General features: G+C 46.3%; 2 protein-coding genes across 3 annotated transcripts in view; one reads left to right on the top strand and one right to left on the bottom strand.

Annotated features, from left to right (window-relative positions):
* The window catches only part of SHBG (sex hormone binding globulin), a 13,403-nt gene extending 12,841 nt beyond the window's left edge, over positions 1-562 (bottom strand). For both annotated transcript variants that reach the window (XM_008062336.1, XM_021714618.1), the window contains exon 1: positions 515-562. The gene's annotated coding sequence lies outside the window, so the exon portion shown is untranslated. The remainder of the gene's footprint in view (positions 1-514) is intronic.
* FXR2 (FMR1 autosomal homolog 2) overlaps positions 1-12,764 on the top strand; it is a 22,690-nt gene continuing 9,926 nt past the window's right edge. Inside the window, exons 1-6 of the mRNA XM_008062340.2 lie at positions 1-179; positions 9,667-9,719; positions 10,074-10,167; positions 11,740-11,811; positions 11,923-12,071; positions 12,345-12,438. Coding sequence (XP_008060531.1) covers positions 99-179; positions 9,667-9,719; positions 10,074-10,167; positions 11,740-11,811; positions 11,923-12,071; positions 12,345-12,438 — 543 coding nt within the window. The 5' untranslated portion in view covers positions 1-98. The remainder of the gene's footprint in view (positions 180-9,666; positions 9,720-10,073; positions 10,168-11,739; positions 11,812-11,922; positions 12,072-12,344; positions 12,439-12,764) is intronic.

Below are 12,764 nucleotides of genomic sequence, written 5' to 3'. Positions count from 1 at the left end.
CGGCTCCTCCTCCGGGGAGACGCCGGGGGCCTGGCCCGGCCCGCACTCAGACTGCTGCTGCAGCCGCCGCCGGGGGAGTCGGAGGTGGCGGCGGCGCCATGGGCGGCCTGGCCTCTGGGGGGGATGTGGAGCCGGGACTGCCCGTCGAGGTGCGCGGCTCCAACGGGGCCTTCTACAAGGTGAGGCGGCGCGCCGACCGGGGACACCCGCCTTTCGCCCCCTCCCCCAGCCGCGGCAGGGAAGAGCGGGGCGGGATCGAGCTTCTGGAGAGAAGTCCTGACCCTTAGAACCTTAGACCATGCTCCCACCCGCAGCCCTCCTGGGGAGACCGCAGGGAGTGAGTTAACCCTGTTCCTCTTCATTTTGACCCCTCTACTGCACCTGCTTTTTCCTCAGTCTCAGAGAGGAGGAACTTCAGGGCATTATTGTGCTTGGCTTGGCGCTCCCACCCCTCTGAGAGACCCCTTTACCCGGCTTCTAATGGACTTTTCCTGTTTCCTGGTGGAAGACATACCTTAGACCTCAATCACATCTTCCCCACCGTCCAAGCACATGGAGACTTCTTTCTTCTTCCACATGACTCCCTTGGGAAGACCCTCTGTCCCATATTGGATCCTTTCATCTTCCTCAGAGATGCCTTTGCTTACTGGCTCTGGAACACTCATCCCACTTTCATCTTATATTCCTGTTCCTTACTTATGGAGAAATGATCAAAATCCATTTGTGACATTTGGCGTCTTTGACCTCAGGAACTCTGGGTTGTGTCGGTCAAGTTGCCTCCCAGTCAGCCATAAGGTGCCATCTTTTCACAAATCTCTCATCCCACCACCTCTTTATCCCAAGACCAGCAGGTCTGCTACTACTCTACCCAGTGCTGGATTTGTATTTATCAGCTCCCTTTGACCTCAGATACATTTAGATCATTCATGTAGTTGCTTCATCTTGAGTGTAAGTTTCATATCCATAATTTCTCAAAGGGGACCTCATGAGGAGGATCCCTTCTGTTTATCTTCTTAAGGATTTCCACTTCTAGAAGACTTTTGGCCAACTCTCCCAGTTCAGGAATCTGACAGCCTTTTTTGGGAGGAGGAGGAGATCATCTTTCAAAGACCCTTGCTTATTTCAGCTCCCCCTTTACTCAGGATTTGGTTTCGTGGAACTCCTTTTACTGCCACCTTCTTTATCTGCTCTGAATCTATTTTCTAGGACATTTTTTCCTATTTAGATTAAGCCAGACAGGGACCTTTCTTGCATCCCAAGAGTTTTTCTTTGTGTGGCTGTTGCTATTCTGAACCTCTTTTGGATTTTATGCCTGGAATTGTCCCAGAGACATTCCTGATTTCTGTTTCATTATATTTGATTTCACCCTGAGGAGCTGAAGAAGAAATACCTTCTCATATCACTTGCGAGTAGAGCCCCCTTTCCATCAGTTCCCCTCAGACCTCTTCCCCCCACAGTAGCCCTCTCTACCTTCTCATGCCCTTGGAAATGACTTTTCCTGACTCCTTCCCTGTGAAGTCACATTTTTCGGTATCTACAGAGGGTCTTGTGTTTGTCCTTGGGTAATTTCTGCCTCTACTTCAATTGATAAGTTCATTGTAGTAATTTTAACCATTCTGAATGCCTATCCATTTTTGCCGTCCCTCGCCAGTTTTCTTTATGTCTGGTGCCTGTAGATACCCATATTTATCTTAATTTCTCCTCTCAGTTCAAGTCTTTGGCTTTTTATCCTCCTATTTCTGTATTCCTGTGTAATCCTCAGGAACTACCTTATTCCATGTCTAGCTGAAGGAAGCTCCCAGCTGATCTCTTTTGTCATTTTCTGCATATTTTTCTCACTCTTGGGACTTTTTCTTCTAGCCTGCCTCCATTGCATTTCTGTTTTCTTTGGCACAAAGTCTCTAATTCCTTTCTGCTTTTGATAAAACACATTTGTCTCTTATATTCTTTCTCCCAAACTTGCATTTCTTTTGCTGAAATACTCTTCGTAAGAAATCAGCCCTATTTCCCTCAGTATCTTTTCCTTTATCTGGGTCTTACCACCCCAAATTCTGGGTTCCAAGAAAATTGATTCTTAAACTAAGTCCAAGATCAAGAGATAAGAGGTTTGCTTTTGTTCTAGAAAGCATGAAAACCATGCACAGCTGAGAAAGATTGGTATTCAGTTCAAATTAACTGAGATGACTGGGAAGGGACATATTTCCTGTTCCACATATAAGTGTCCAGCAGAAAGTCTCTCTGAATCTTTTTCTTTTCTCCTGTGGGCTATGGCAATGGTAGACATAAGTGAAAGGTGAACAGAATGCTCTGATTCAGAGAGTAGAACTTGGATTTTGCATTCTGGCCCCTTTAGCATTTTCTGCCCCATGCCTCAGTTAAAAGCAATCCCTAAATTTAGACTAATCTTTCTTCAACTCTCAGTGCCATATAGATACTTATCCATTCTGACCTTGCTACTGATTTAATATTCATGACTCAGCAAACTTTGGTGTGGGTCAAAAAGTGTGTAAACTGCTTTTAGAACTATATGTTTGTAAAGGTCCCTTTTTCTTCTCTCAGAATTGCATCCTGTTGTTGGTTTTCTTACAGGGTAGAACGGTAAATAACAGACTGGGGTTCTAAGTTATGCTGTAGCTATCCCAGCAGTCCTTCTTTTTATGTTAGAACTTAATGTTATTCTTTTTTGCTTTTACACGTTAGTTGGGAGTCATAACGCGGTTTGAGGGAGGCACATCTCACACATGAGTGTGAAACTCCAGTCATCACGCTTATAAACTACAGAAGGATCTAAAGTATTGTATTTTTTAAGTAGTACTCTCCCAAATGAAATATTTATTCAGCTGGGCTCGGTGGCTCAGCCTGTAATCCCACGCCTTTGGGAGGCTGAGGTAAGTGGATTGCCTGAGACCGCGGGTTCGAGACCCGCCTGGGCAGCGAGACCTCATCTCTACAATACATCAAAAATTAGCTGGGCGTGGTAGTGTGCACCTGTAATTTCAGCTACTCGGAAGGCTGAGGCGGAAGGATCACCGGAGCCCAGCAGGTCGAGGCTGCGGTGGCCGAGAGTGGCCACTGCACTCCAGTCTGAGTGATGGAGTGAGACTCCAACTCAAAAAAAAAAAAAAAGAAATATTTATTCACCTTCCAGGGCATGATCATCCTACTCTTCAGACCTCGCCAGAACATCCTAATTCTCATTCTTTTCTTAATTAATGTGGCATCCTCAGCTTCAACACATGGTTTTACCCAGATTCTTCCTACTTTTTTTCCTAGAACTTTCTTTTGAGAGCCTAGGACTAGAAGATAGGGTAAGGGCAGGGGCTAAATTTATGTCTTCTAATTTGAGGGAATGGAAGTACCCAGGAACCTAGGGCTCTCCTCTGCTGGCTTTGTGCTTTTTGCTGTGACCACTGAATCAAGTCATCTACTGGATCTAGGTGGCTTTCTAACAGATTCCGCTCACCTTCTCTTATCTTCACCTGCTTATTTTTTCAGTAAGCATTGACCAAGCAGAAACTTGGAGCTCACTTTTCACCACTGGTACCCTAGAGTGAAAAATATTAATATGGAGTGAATGGGTGGAATTAAAGAGCAGAGGCATGATTGAAATATGAAGTTGGATAGAGAGCTTAGTTTGAAGGGAAAAAGATTCTGGAGATATAAGGGTGAGTGACATTTGGTTGAATTGCTGAGCAATGTGAGGGATGACTCTGTTCTGAGCTTCACACTTCTGCCTTGGAAGTCATGATAGCTGGACATGTTAGGGTAATAATAATTGCTACTCACACTGAGAACCAACCCTGACTTGGTGGAGTAGAAATGGATTATAGTCACAGACACAGCTCTTATGAATAAGTAAGTATATCTAGGAGTATGAATCTCTTGGAGAAGAGGCAGGTAAGTGTTCTCTTGTCTCTCCTTTCTACTTCCTTCTGTCACATCCCTAAAATATATTGAGAATTGGTAACTTTGTCTCGATAAATTACTTCTAAATCTTGGAATAGACATTTTGGATAAAGAATTGGCTAAAGCCAGCTGAAAAACCTGTTTGAAATGTTTTTAGAAATCCAGATAGAACCTTATAAAGGGGAAAATAAGAAAGGGATGGCCGGGCTCGGTGGCTCAGCCTGTAATCCTACGCTTTGGGAGGCTGAGGTGAGTGGATTGCCTGAGCCCGCAGGTTTGAGACCCACCTAGCCAACTTGGGGAGACCTCATCTCCACAATGAATCAAAAAATTAGCCGGGCGTGTTAGTGCATCCCTGTAGTTCCAGCTACTTGGAAGGCTGAGGTGGAAGGATCACCTGAGCCCAGCAGGCTAAGGCTGCGGTGGCCAGGAGCGGCCACTCCACTCCAGTCTGGGCGACAGAGTAAGACTCCAACTCAAAAAAAAAAAAAAAGAAGAAAGAGATGAAATATTAGTGGTTGTGGGAGGACACTTGAGTAGGAGCTAAGGGAAGAGGGACTCAGGCAAATAGTGAGGAGTAAAAGTGGCTCAGAAGACTTGAGTGGAGAATAGTGCAGTAAGTATTATCTGAATGAATGTGTTTATAATGTCAGGTTCATAAAAAAAGAAGGCCAGGCTCAATGGCTCAGCCTGTAATCCCAGTTCTTTGGGAGGCTGAGGTGAGTGGATTGCCTGAGCCTTTGGGTTCGAGACCAGCCCCGGGCAACTTGGCAAGACCTCGTCTCTACAATAAATCAAAAAAATTAGCCAGGTGTGGTAGCACGTGCCTATAGTTCCTAGCTACTTGAAAGACTGAGGCACAAGGATTGCATGAGTCCAGCAGGTCGAAGCTGTGGTGGCCATGAGTGTGCCACTGTATTCCAACCTGGGTGACAGAGTAAGACTCCAACTAAAAAAAAAAAGAAGAAGAAGAAGCCAGGCACTGTAGCTCACGCCTGTAATTCCAGCACTTTGGGTGGTGGAGGTAAGAGGATTGCCAGAGCCCATGAGTTTGAGACCAGCCTGGGCAACATGGCAAGACCTCATTTCTACGATAAGTCAAAAAATTAGCTGTGCATGCCTATAGTTCGAGCTACTTGGAAGGCTGAGGTGGAAGTATTGCCTGAGCCCAGCAGGTCGAAGCTGAGGTGGCCGTGAGTGTGCCACTGCACTCTAGCCTTGGCGACAGAGTGAGACTCTGACTCAAAAAGAAAGAAGGAAAGAAAAAAGATCCAAGTGAAGAGTGGGAAAAAAATTCCAGGGAAGCCGGGCTTGGTGGCTCAGCTTGTAATCCTGCGCCTTTGGGAAGCTGAGGTGAGTGGATTGCCTGAGCCCGTGGGTTCGAGACCCACCTGGGCAGCAAGACCTCATCTCTACAATAAATCAAAAAATCAGCTGGGCGTGGTAGCGCATTGTAATTCCAGCTACTTGGAAGGCTGAGGCAGAAGGATCGCTGGAGCTCAGCAGGTTGAGGCTGTGGTAGCCGGGAGCAGCCACTGCACTCCAGTCTTGGCGACAGAGTGAGACTCCAACTCAAAAAAAAAAAAAAATTCCAGGGAAAAGAATGTCAGAGAAAAATAAAGCATGGGTAAGAAAGAGTCCAGGAAGTTCCAGGAGTACTAATTAATGTCTTAGGTAAGGCTCTAAGAAAGAACTGGGGGGCTGGGCTCGGTGGCTCAACCTGTAATCCCAGCACTTTGGGAGGCCAAGGCGAGTGGATTGCCTGAGCCTGCGAGTTCAAGACCAGCCCGGGCAACTTGGCGAGACCTCGTCTCTACAGTAAAATCAAAAATTAACTGCGCGTGGTAGTGCATGCCTGTAGTTCCAGCTTGCTTGGAAGGCTGAGGCGGAAGGATCGCCTGAGCCCAGCAGGTTGAGGCTGCAGTGGCCATGAGTGTGGACGATGGAATGAGACTCCAACTCAAAAATTAAAAAAAAAGAAGAAGAAGAACTGGGACTTCATAATAATTATATCCTTAAAGAAGAGAAAGGTGGTTTGTATTAGGAGTGAAATTTGGGTTTGGATTTTCCCACCCCAAGGAAACAGTAATTTTTTTTTTTTTTTTTTGAATCGGAATCTCATTCTGTCACCCATACTGGAGTGCAGTGGCACGTTCATGGCCACCCACAGACTCGACCTGCTGGATTTAGGCAATCCTTCCACCTCAGCCTTCCAAGTAGCTGGAACTACAGACACACACCACAACTCCTGGCTAATTTTTTGCTTTATTGTAGAGACAAGGTCTCACCGTGTTGCCCAGGCTGGTCTCGAACCCCTGGACTCGGGCAGTCCTCTCCCCTCCATTTCCCAAAGTGCTAGAATCACAGGTGTGAGCCACTGTGCCTGGAAACAGCAGTATAGTGTTTATGACTGACCTGTTCTGTGAGATAGGAGCTGAGTAGCCTCCAGGACATTATTGGTTTTTTACCTCCTAAGCTCAACCTCTGTCCTTAGCAGAAAAACTCAGGAATGATTCTTGTGTATTAGCCTTTTGAAATGTCTAATTTTTTTTACAAAACTTTATTGAGGTGAAATTGACATACAATGAAGTAAACGAATTTAAAGTGAAAGTGTATAATTTAGGCAGGTGCAGTGGTTCACGCCTGTAATCCCAGCACTTTGAGAGGCAGAGGCAAGAGGATTGCCAGAGCCTTGGGCTTCAAGACCAGCCTGGGTAACTTGGCGAGCCCTCATCTCTACAATAAATCAAAAAATTAGCCAAGTGTGGTGGTGCATGCCTATGGTTCCAGCTACTTGGAAGGCTGAGGCAGAAGGATCACCTGAGTCCAGCAGGTTGAGGCTGCAGTGGCCGTGAGTGTGCCACTGCACTCCAACCTGGGCAACAGAATAAGAATTCAACTCAAAAACAAAGTGCTAGACGTGCTACCTCACGCCTATAATCCCAGCACTTTGGGAGGCCAAGGTGAGAGGATTGCCTGAGCCTACGGATTCAAGACCAGCCCGAAAAACTGGGTAAAAAAAAAGTAAAACACAAACAACAACAAAAAAGTGTGCAATTTCAGTTTGTTTTTTGAGTTGAAGTCTCACTTTGTTGCCCAGACTGGGGTGCAGTGGCACGCTCCCGGCCACTGCAGCCTTAACGCACTGGGCTCCGGCGACCCTTCCACCTCAGCCTTCTGAGTAGCCAGAATTACAGGCATGCGCTACCATGCCTGGTTGATTTTTTGATTTATTGTAGAGATGAGGTCTCACCAAGTTGCCCAGGCGGGTCTCGAACCTGCGAGCTCAGGCAGTCCACTCACCTCAGCCTCCCAAGGCGTGGGATTACAGGTTGAGCCACCAAGCCCGGCGCAATTTTATTTTTGACATATGTATATAACCTTGAAACCATCACCATAGTCAAGGTAATGAACATTTTTGTCACTCCCAAAAGTCTTCCACCAAACCACTGATCTGTTTTCTGTCATTATACATTAATTTGTACTTGTTGGTTTTTAACAATAACAAAAAGGCAGTTCAACAGAGAAGGGATAGTCTTTTCTATAAATGATTTGACTGGATGTCTATAGGTAAATGAACAGTGATCAATACATCACCCCATATACAAAATTTAACTCAAAATGCATCATCAAGCCGGGCTCGGTGGCTCAGCCTGTAATCTCGCGCCTTTGGGAGGCTGAGGTGAGTGAATTGCCTGATCCCACAGGTTCGAGACCCGCCTGGGCAACTTGGTGAGACCTCATCCCTACAATAAGTCAAAAATGATCCGGCTGTGGTAGCGCATGCCTGTAGTTCCAGCTACTTGGAAGGCTGAGGCGGAAGGATCGCCGGAGCCCAGCAGGTCGAGGCTGCGGTGGCCGGGAGCGGCCACTGCACTCCAGTCTGGGTGACAGAGTGAGACTCCAACTCAAAAAAAAAAAAAAAAAAAAAAGCATCATTAGACCCAAATGTAAAACATGAAACTATTATATAAAACATCTGCAAGAAGACATAGGAGAAAACCTTCCTTGGATTAGACAAAGATTTCTTAGATGAAACCAAAAGCACAGTTCAAAAAGAGTAAATTCATAAGTGGGAATTTATCAAAATTAGAAATCTCTAACAGTGAGTATGTGAAAGATAGGGAGAGAAGATAGAAAAATTGGGAGGAAGGCTGGGCACGGTGGCTAAGACCTGTAATCCCAGCACTTCGGGAGGCAGAGGTGAGAGGATTGTCTGAGCTCAGGGGTTCAAGACCAGCCTGAGCAGCATGATGAGACCTCATCTACAATAAATAAAAAAATTAGCTAGGCGTGGTAGTGTGCGCCTGTAGTTCCAGCTACTTGGAAGGCTGAGTGGAAGGATTGCTGGAGCCCAGCAGGTCGAGGCTGTGGTGGCCGGGAGCGGCCACTGCATTCCAGTCTGGGTGACAGAGTGAGACTTCAACTAAAATAATAATAATAATAAAATAAAATTTAAAAAGTAGCTGTTTGTGGTGGCACGTAATAAAATAAAAAAAGTAGCTGTTTGTGGTGGCACGTGCCTGTAGTTCCAGCTACTTGGAAGACTGAGGCAGAAGGATCACCTGAGCTAACAGGTTGAGGTTGCATTTGCTGTGAGTGTGCATTCCAGCCTGAGTGACGGAGTGAGTGAGACTCTGACTCAAAAAAAAAAAAAAAAGAAAAGAAAAATTGGGAGCCTAGGGTTAAACACATTGCTTTGGCTTCCTTAGTGAGGACATAGAAAACGGGATGGATCAGCTGTTCCTTTCTTGTCATGGTCTCAAGATCGAGGACTTCTATAGATTTTATTATACTTTTCAAAATCTCAGCAGTTTCATTTTTCTGGCACTTAAAAATTGGATATCCTTTTTTTTTTTTTTTTTTGAGTTGGAGTCTCACTCCGTCGCCCAGACTGGAGTGCAGTGGCATGCTTCCGGCCACTGCAGCCTCGACCTGTTGGGCTCTGGCGATCCTTCTGCCTCAGCCTTTCAAGTAGCCGGAACTACAGGCGTGCACTACCACGCCCGGCTAATTTTTTGGATTTATTGTAGAGATGAGGTCTCGCCAAGTTGCCCAGGCGGGTCTCGAACCCGCGGGCTCAGGCAATTCACTCACCTCGGCCTCCTAAAGCGTGGGATTACAGGCTGAGCCACTGAGCCCGGCTGGATATCCTATAAGTCTTAGTTTTTACTTCTGTAAATTGTTTACCATTTTAAATTTATCTGCTGTTCAGATTATTCTCTTAGGACCCAGGCATCAGGGCACGAAGTCTGCTCAGGTCTCTTGCTGTATTAGAGAGCTAGACCCTTCTCTCTCGACAGATCCTGATGTCCTCTAGGTGTTCCAGGATAGCCTCACACTGTCTCATGGGATATTCTTAGCTTTGCTGAATGTTGTTGGTATTTTAATTGAACTCTGGCAGGCTGCTTAGCACAAGAAGGTGCAGACGGACAGGGAGTCCTCTGTGGAAGCCTGAGTAGACCACCAATTTCCAGGCTGTTCTGATTCAGGTGGTACTTGCCCTTCTACTTAACTCTCATCCCATCTTATTTCTGGATTTTGCCCCATACATTTCTTTCCATGCCCATAGCATTTCCTTCCTCTCTACCTCACTATTCATATTCATCTTTTCCCAGTACAGTCTTTCTGGCTCTGTCTTTAGACTGCTTGTGTCCCCACCTAGTTTAAGACTTTCCAATGCCTTTGTTCCCTTGATGGCTAAGGTGGTGGTAAAGGGTCATTTTATATTTTTATACTTTGTTCTAAAATCCATTCTAGGGCTTTGTGAAGGATGTCCATGAAGACTCTGTCACCATCTTCTTTGAAAACAAGTAAGACCTTGGGAATAGAGAATCCAGCATACTAGGTCCTAGAAGGAGAGTGGAGAAGAGGGGGCGGCTGAGTCCTATGAGGCATGTAATAGGTGGGGGAGAGCTGAGGGCTTGGGTGGGCAACTTACATGGATCCCAGGAGAGAAAAGGGCTGAGAATTTGGTGAGGGTGGGGGGCATTTGACCCACTATTTAAATTCTAGAAAGAGAGACACCACTGTGGAGCAGAACCTAGGGTTTAGCCTTTATTACCAGGAAAAGTGGACATACATAGCTGAGACAATAACCACTTCCTAAAGAAATGGGTAACCATATCAGTCTGAATAGCTTTTTTATGTCATTGTTTCTCTTACAGCTGGCAAAGTGAAAGACAGATTCCTTTTGGAGATGTCCGGCTACCACCTCCAGCTGATTATAATAAGGAGATCACAGAAGGGGATGAGGTAGAGGTAAAGGCCCACTCTTTCTAAACATCACTCCTCTAAGATCCTTCTCTGGTTGGTTCATGTTCTTTCCCACTATGAACCAAGCCACCATATCCAGCCGTGTAGCCTATGGATCAATAAAATGCAACTGTTCTCTTTTCATCACTGTTGTGATCAACCAAACTCTTAGGGAGCTGCCTAGTTTCAGGGGATTCACTTTTCTTCCATATGTGGTAACAGCATCTAAAATCCAGTGCCCTCTGATTTTTTTTTTTTTTTTTTTTTTGAGTTGGAGTCTCACTCTGTCATCTAGGCTAGAGTGTATTGGCATGCTAATGGCCACTGTAGCTTCGACTTGCTGGGCTCAGGTGATCCTTCCACCTCCGGCTTCCAAGGAATTGAAACCACAGGCATGCACCACCATGCCTGGCTGATTTTTTTAATGTTTTTATTCTAGAGATGAGGTCTTGCCATGTTGCTCAGGCTGGTCTCGAACCCCTGAGCTCAGGTAATCCTCTCGCCTCCACCTCCCAAAGTGCTGGGATTACAGGCTTGAGCCACCATGCCCAACACCTCTGATTTTTAGTCACTTATTCCTCTGTTTTCCTGTATCCTTGGTTTAGGATGCATCCCAGGTATCTTTTTTTTTTTTTGAGTTGGAGTCTCACTCTGCCGCCCAGACTGGAGCAGCCTCGACTGCTGGGCTCCAGCAATCCTTCCACCTCAGCCTTCCAAGTAACTGGAACTACAGGCGTGCGCTACCATGCCCAGCTAATTTTTGATTTATTGTAGAGATGAGTTCTCACCAAGTTGCCCAGACGGGTCTCGAACCTGCGGGCTCAGGCAATCCACTCACCTCAGCCTCCCAAGGCGAGGGATTACAGGCTGAGCCACTGAGCCCGGCGCATCCCAGGTATCTTAATGCTTATTTCATTCTTGAAATTTTTTTTTTTTTGAGTTGGAGTCTCACTCTGTCGCCCAGACTGGAGTGCAGTGGCCGCTCCCAGCCACCGCAGCCTCGACCTGCTGGGCTCCGGTGATCCTTCCGCCTCAGCCTTCTGAGTAACCAGAATTACAGGCATGCGCTACGACGCCCGGCTGATTTTTTTGATTTATTGTAGAGATGAGGTCTCGCTGCCCAGGCGGGTCTTGAACCCGCAGACTCAGGCAGTCCACTCACCTCAGCCTCCCAAAGGCGCGGGATTACAGGCTGAGCCACTGAGCCCGGCATTCTTGATATTTTTTTTTGTTGTTTGTTTGTTTGTTTGTTTTGAGTTGGAGTCTCACTCTGTCGCCCAGACTGGAGTGCAGTGGCCGCTCCTGGCCACCACAGCCTTGACCTGCTGGGCTCCGGCGATCCTTCCACCTCAGCCTTCCAAGTAGCCGGAATTACAGGCATGCGCTACCACGCCCGGCTGATTTTTTGGTTTATTGTAGAGATGAGGTCTTGCTGCCCAGGCAGGTCTCAAACCCGCGGGCTCAGGCAATCCACTCACCTCAGCCTCCCAAAGGCATGGGATCACAGGCTGAGCCACCAAGCCCAGCTATTCTTGATATTTTTGATGTCTTGATTTCTTATTTTCAACTTCTTTTCAGGTCTATTCTCGAGCCAATGAACAGGAACCTTGTGGCTGGTGGCTGGCACGGGTGCGGATGATGAAGGGAGATGTGAGTGATTGCAAAGACCTTTGGAGAACTGCTGAAACAACTATTTTATTCATAGAAAGATAGGAGTTAGGTGCTTGGGTCATCCAGAACTTTTTTTTTTTCATCTGCCAGTTCTATGTTATTGAATATGCTGCTTGTGATGCCACCTACAATGAGATTGTCACCCTGGAGCGACTTCGGCCAGTTAATCCCAATCCCCTTGCAACCAAAGGCAGCTTCTTCAAGGTTACCATGGCTGTGCCCGAGGATCTGAGAGAGGCGTGAGTATTAGGGATGGGGGAAGTAGGGAGTCCTCTTCACATCCCTAATCTCTGGCCTTATTACTCTCAGGCCTCACTCTGACCTTGTAGTTTTCTCTCTTGTTCTCCTGGCTTTCTTGAGCCCTTCTCTGAGTAGATTCTCAGCTCTTCCATTTCCCCTTCCCTGTTCTTTAACTGGGGTCCTTCTTTTTTCTTACTTTCTTCGCCCTGCTCTTTTTCCCCTAAATTCTGTGCTACACTCTGCCTTCTGAGCACTTTGCTTTTTCTCTGCAGCTGCTCCAATGAAAATGTCCATAAAGAGTTCAAGAAAGCACTGGGAACCAATTGCATCTTTCTCAACTTCACAAATAGTGAACTCTTTATTCTGGTGAGTTTATTCTGCCTGAGTTTCACATAAATCCCTTCAAGAATTTTCCCTTTTAGTCCCTTTGCAGAAAGGGAAGGCTAAAATGTGTTCATATTTTTTTATCAGAGAGGATTTTATTGCTTTTCACTCCTATAGGCCCAGGTAGCCCTACCTTTCTTTCTTTTTTTTTTGAGTTGGCATCTCACTCTGTCACCCAGATTGGAGTGCAGTGGCCTCTCCCTGCCAGCACAGCCTCGACCTACTGGGCTCCGGCAATCCTTCCACCTCAGCCTTCCAAGTAGCTGGAACTACAGGTGCGCGCTACCATGCCTGGCTCATTTTGATTT

Source organism: Carlito syrichta, unplaced genomic scaffold (assembly GCF_000164805.1).
Source record: "Carlito syrichta isolate Samal-C Ts95f unplaced genomic scaffold, Tarsius_syrichta-2.0.1 Scaffold305688, whole genome shotgun sequence".
In the NCBI taxonomy this organism is placed as follows: Eukaryota; Metazoa; Chordata; class Mammalia; order Primates; family Tarsiidae; genus Carlito; species Carlito syrichta.
This window is presented reverse-complemented; position numbering and strand designations above follow the sequence as displayed.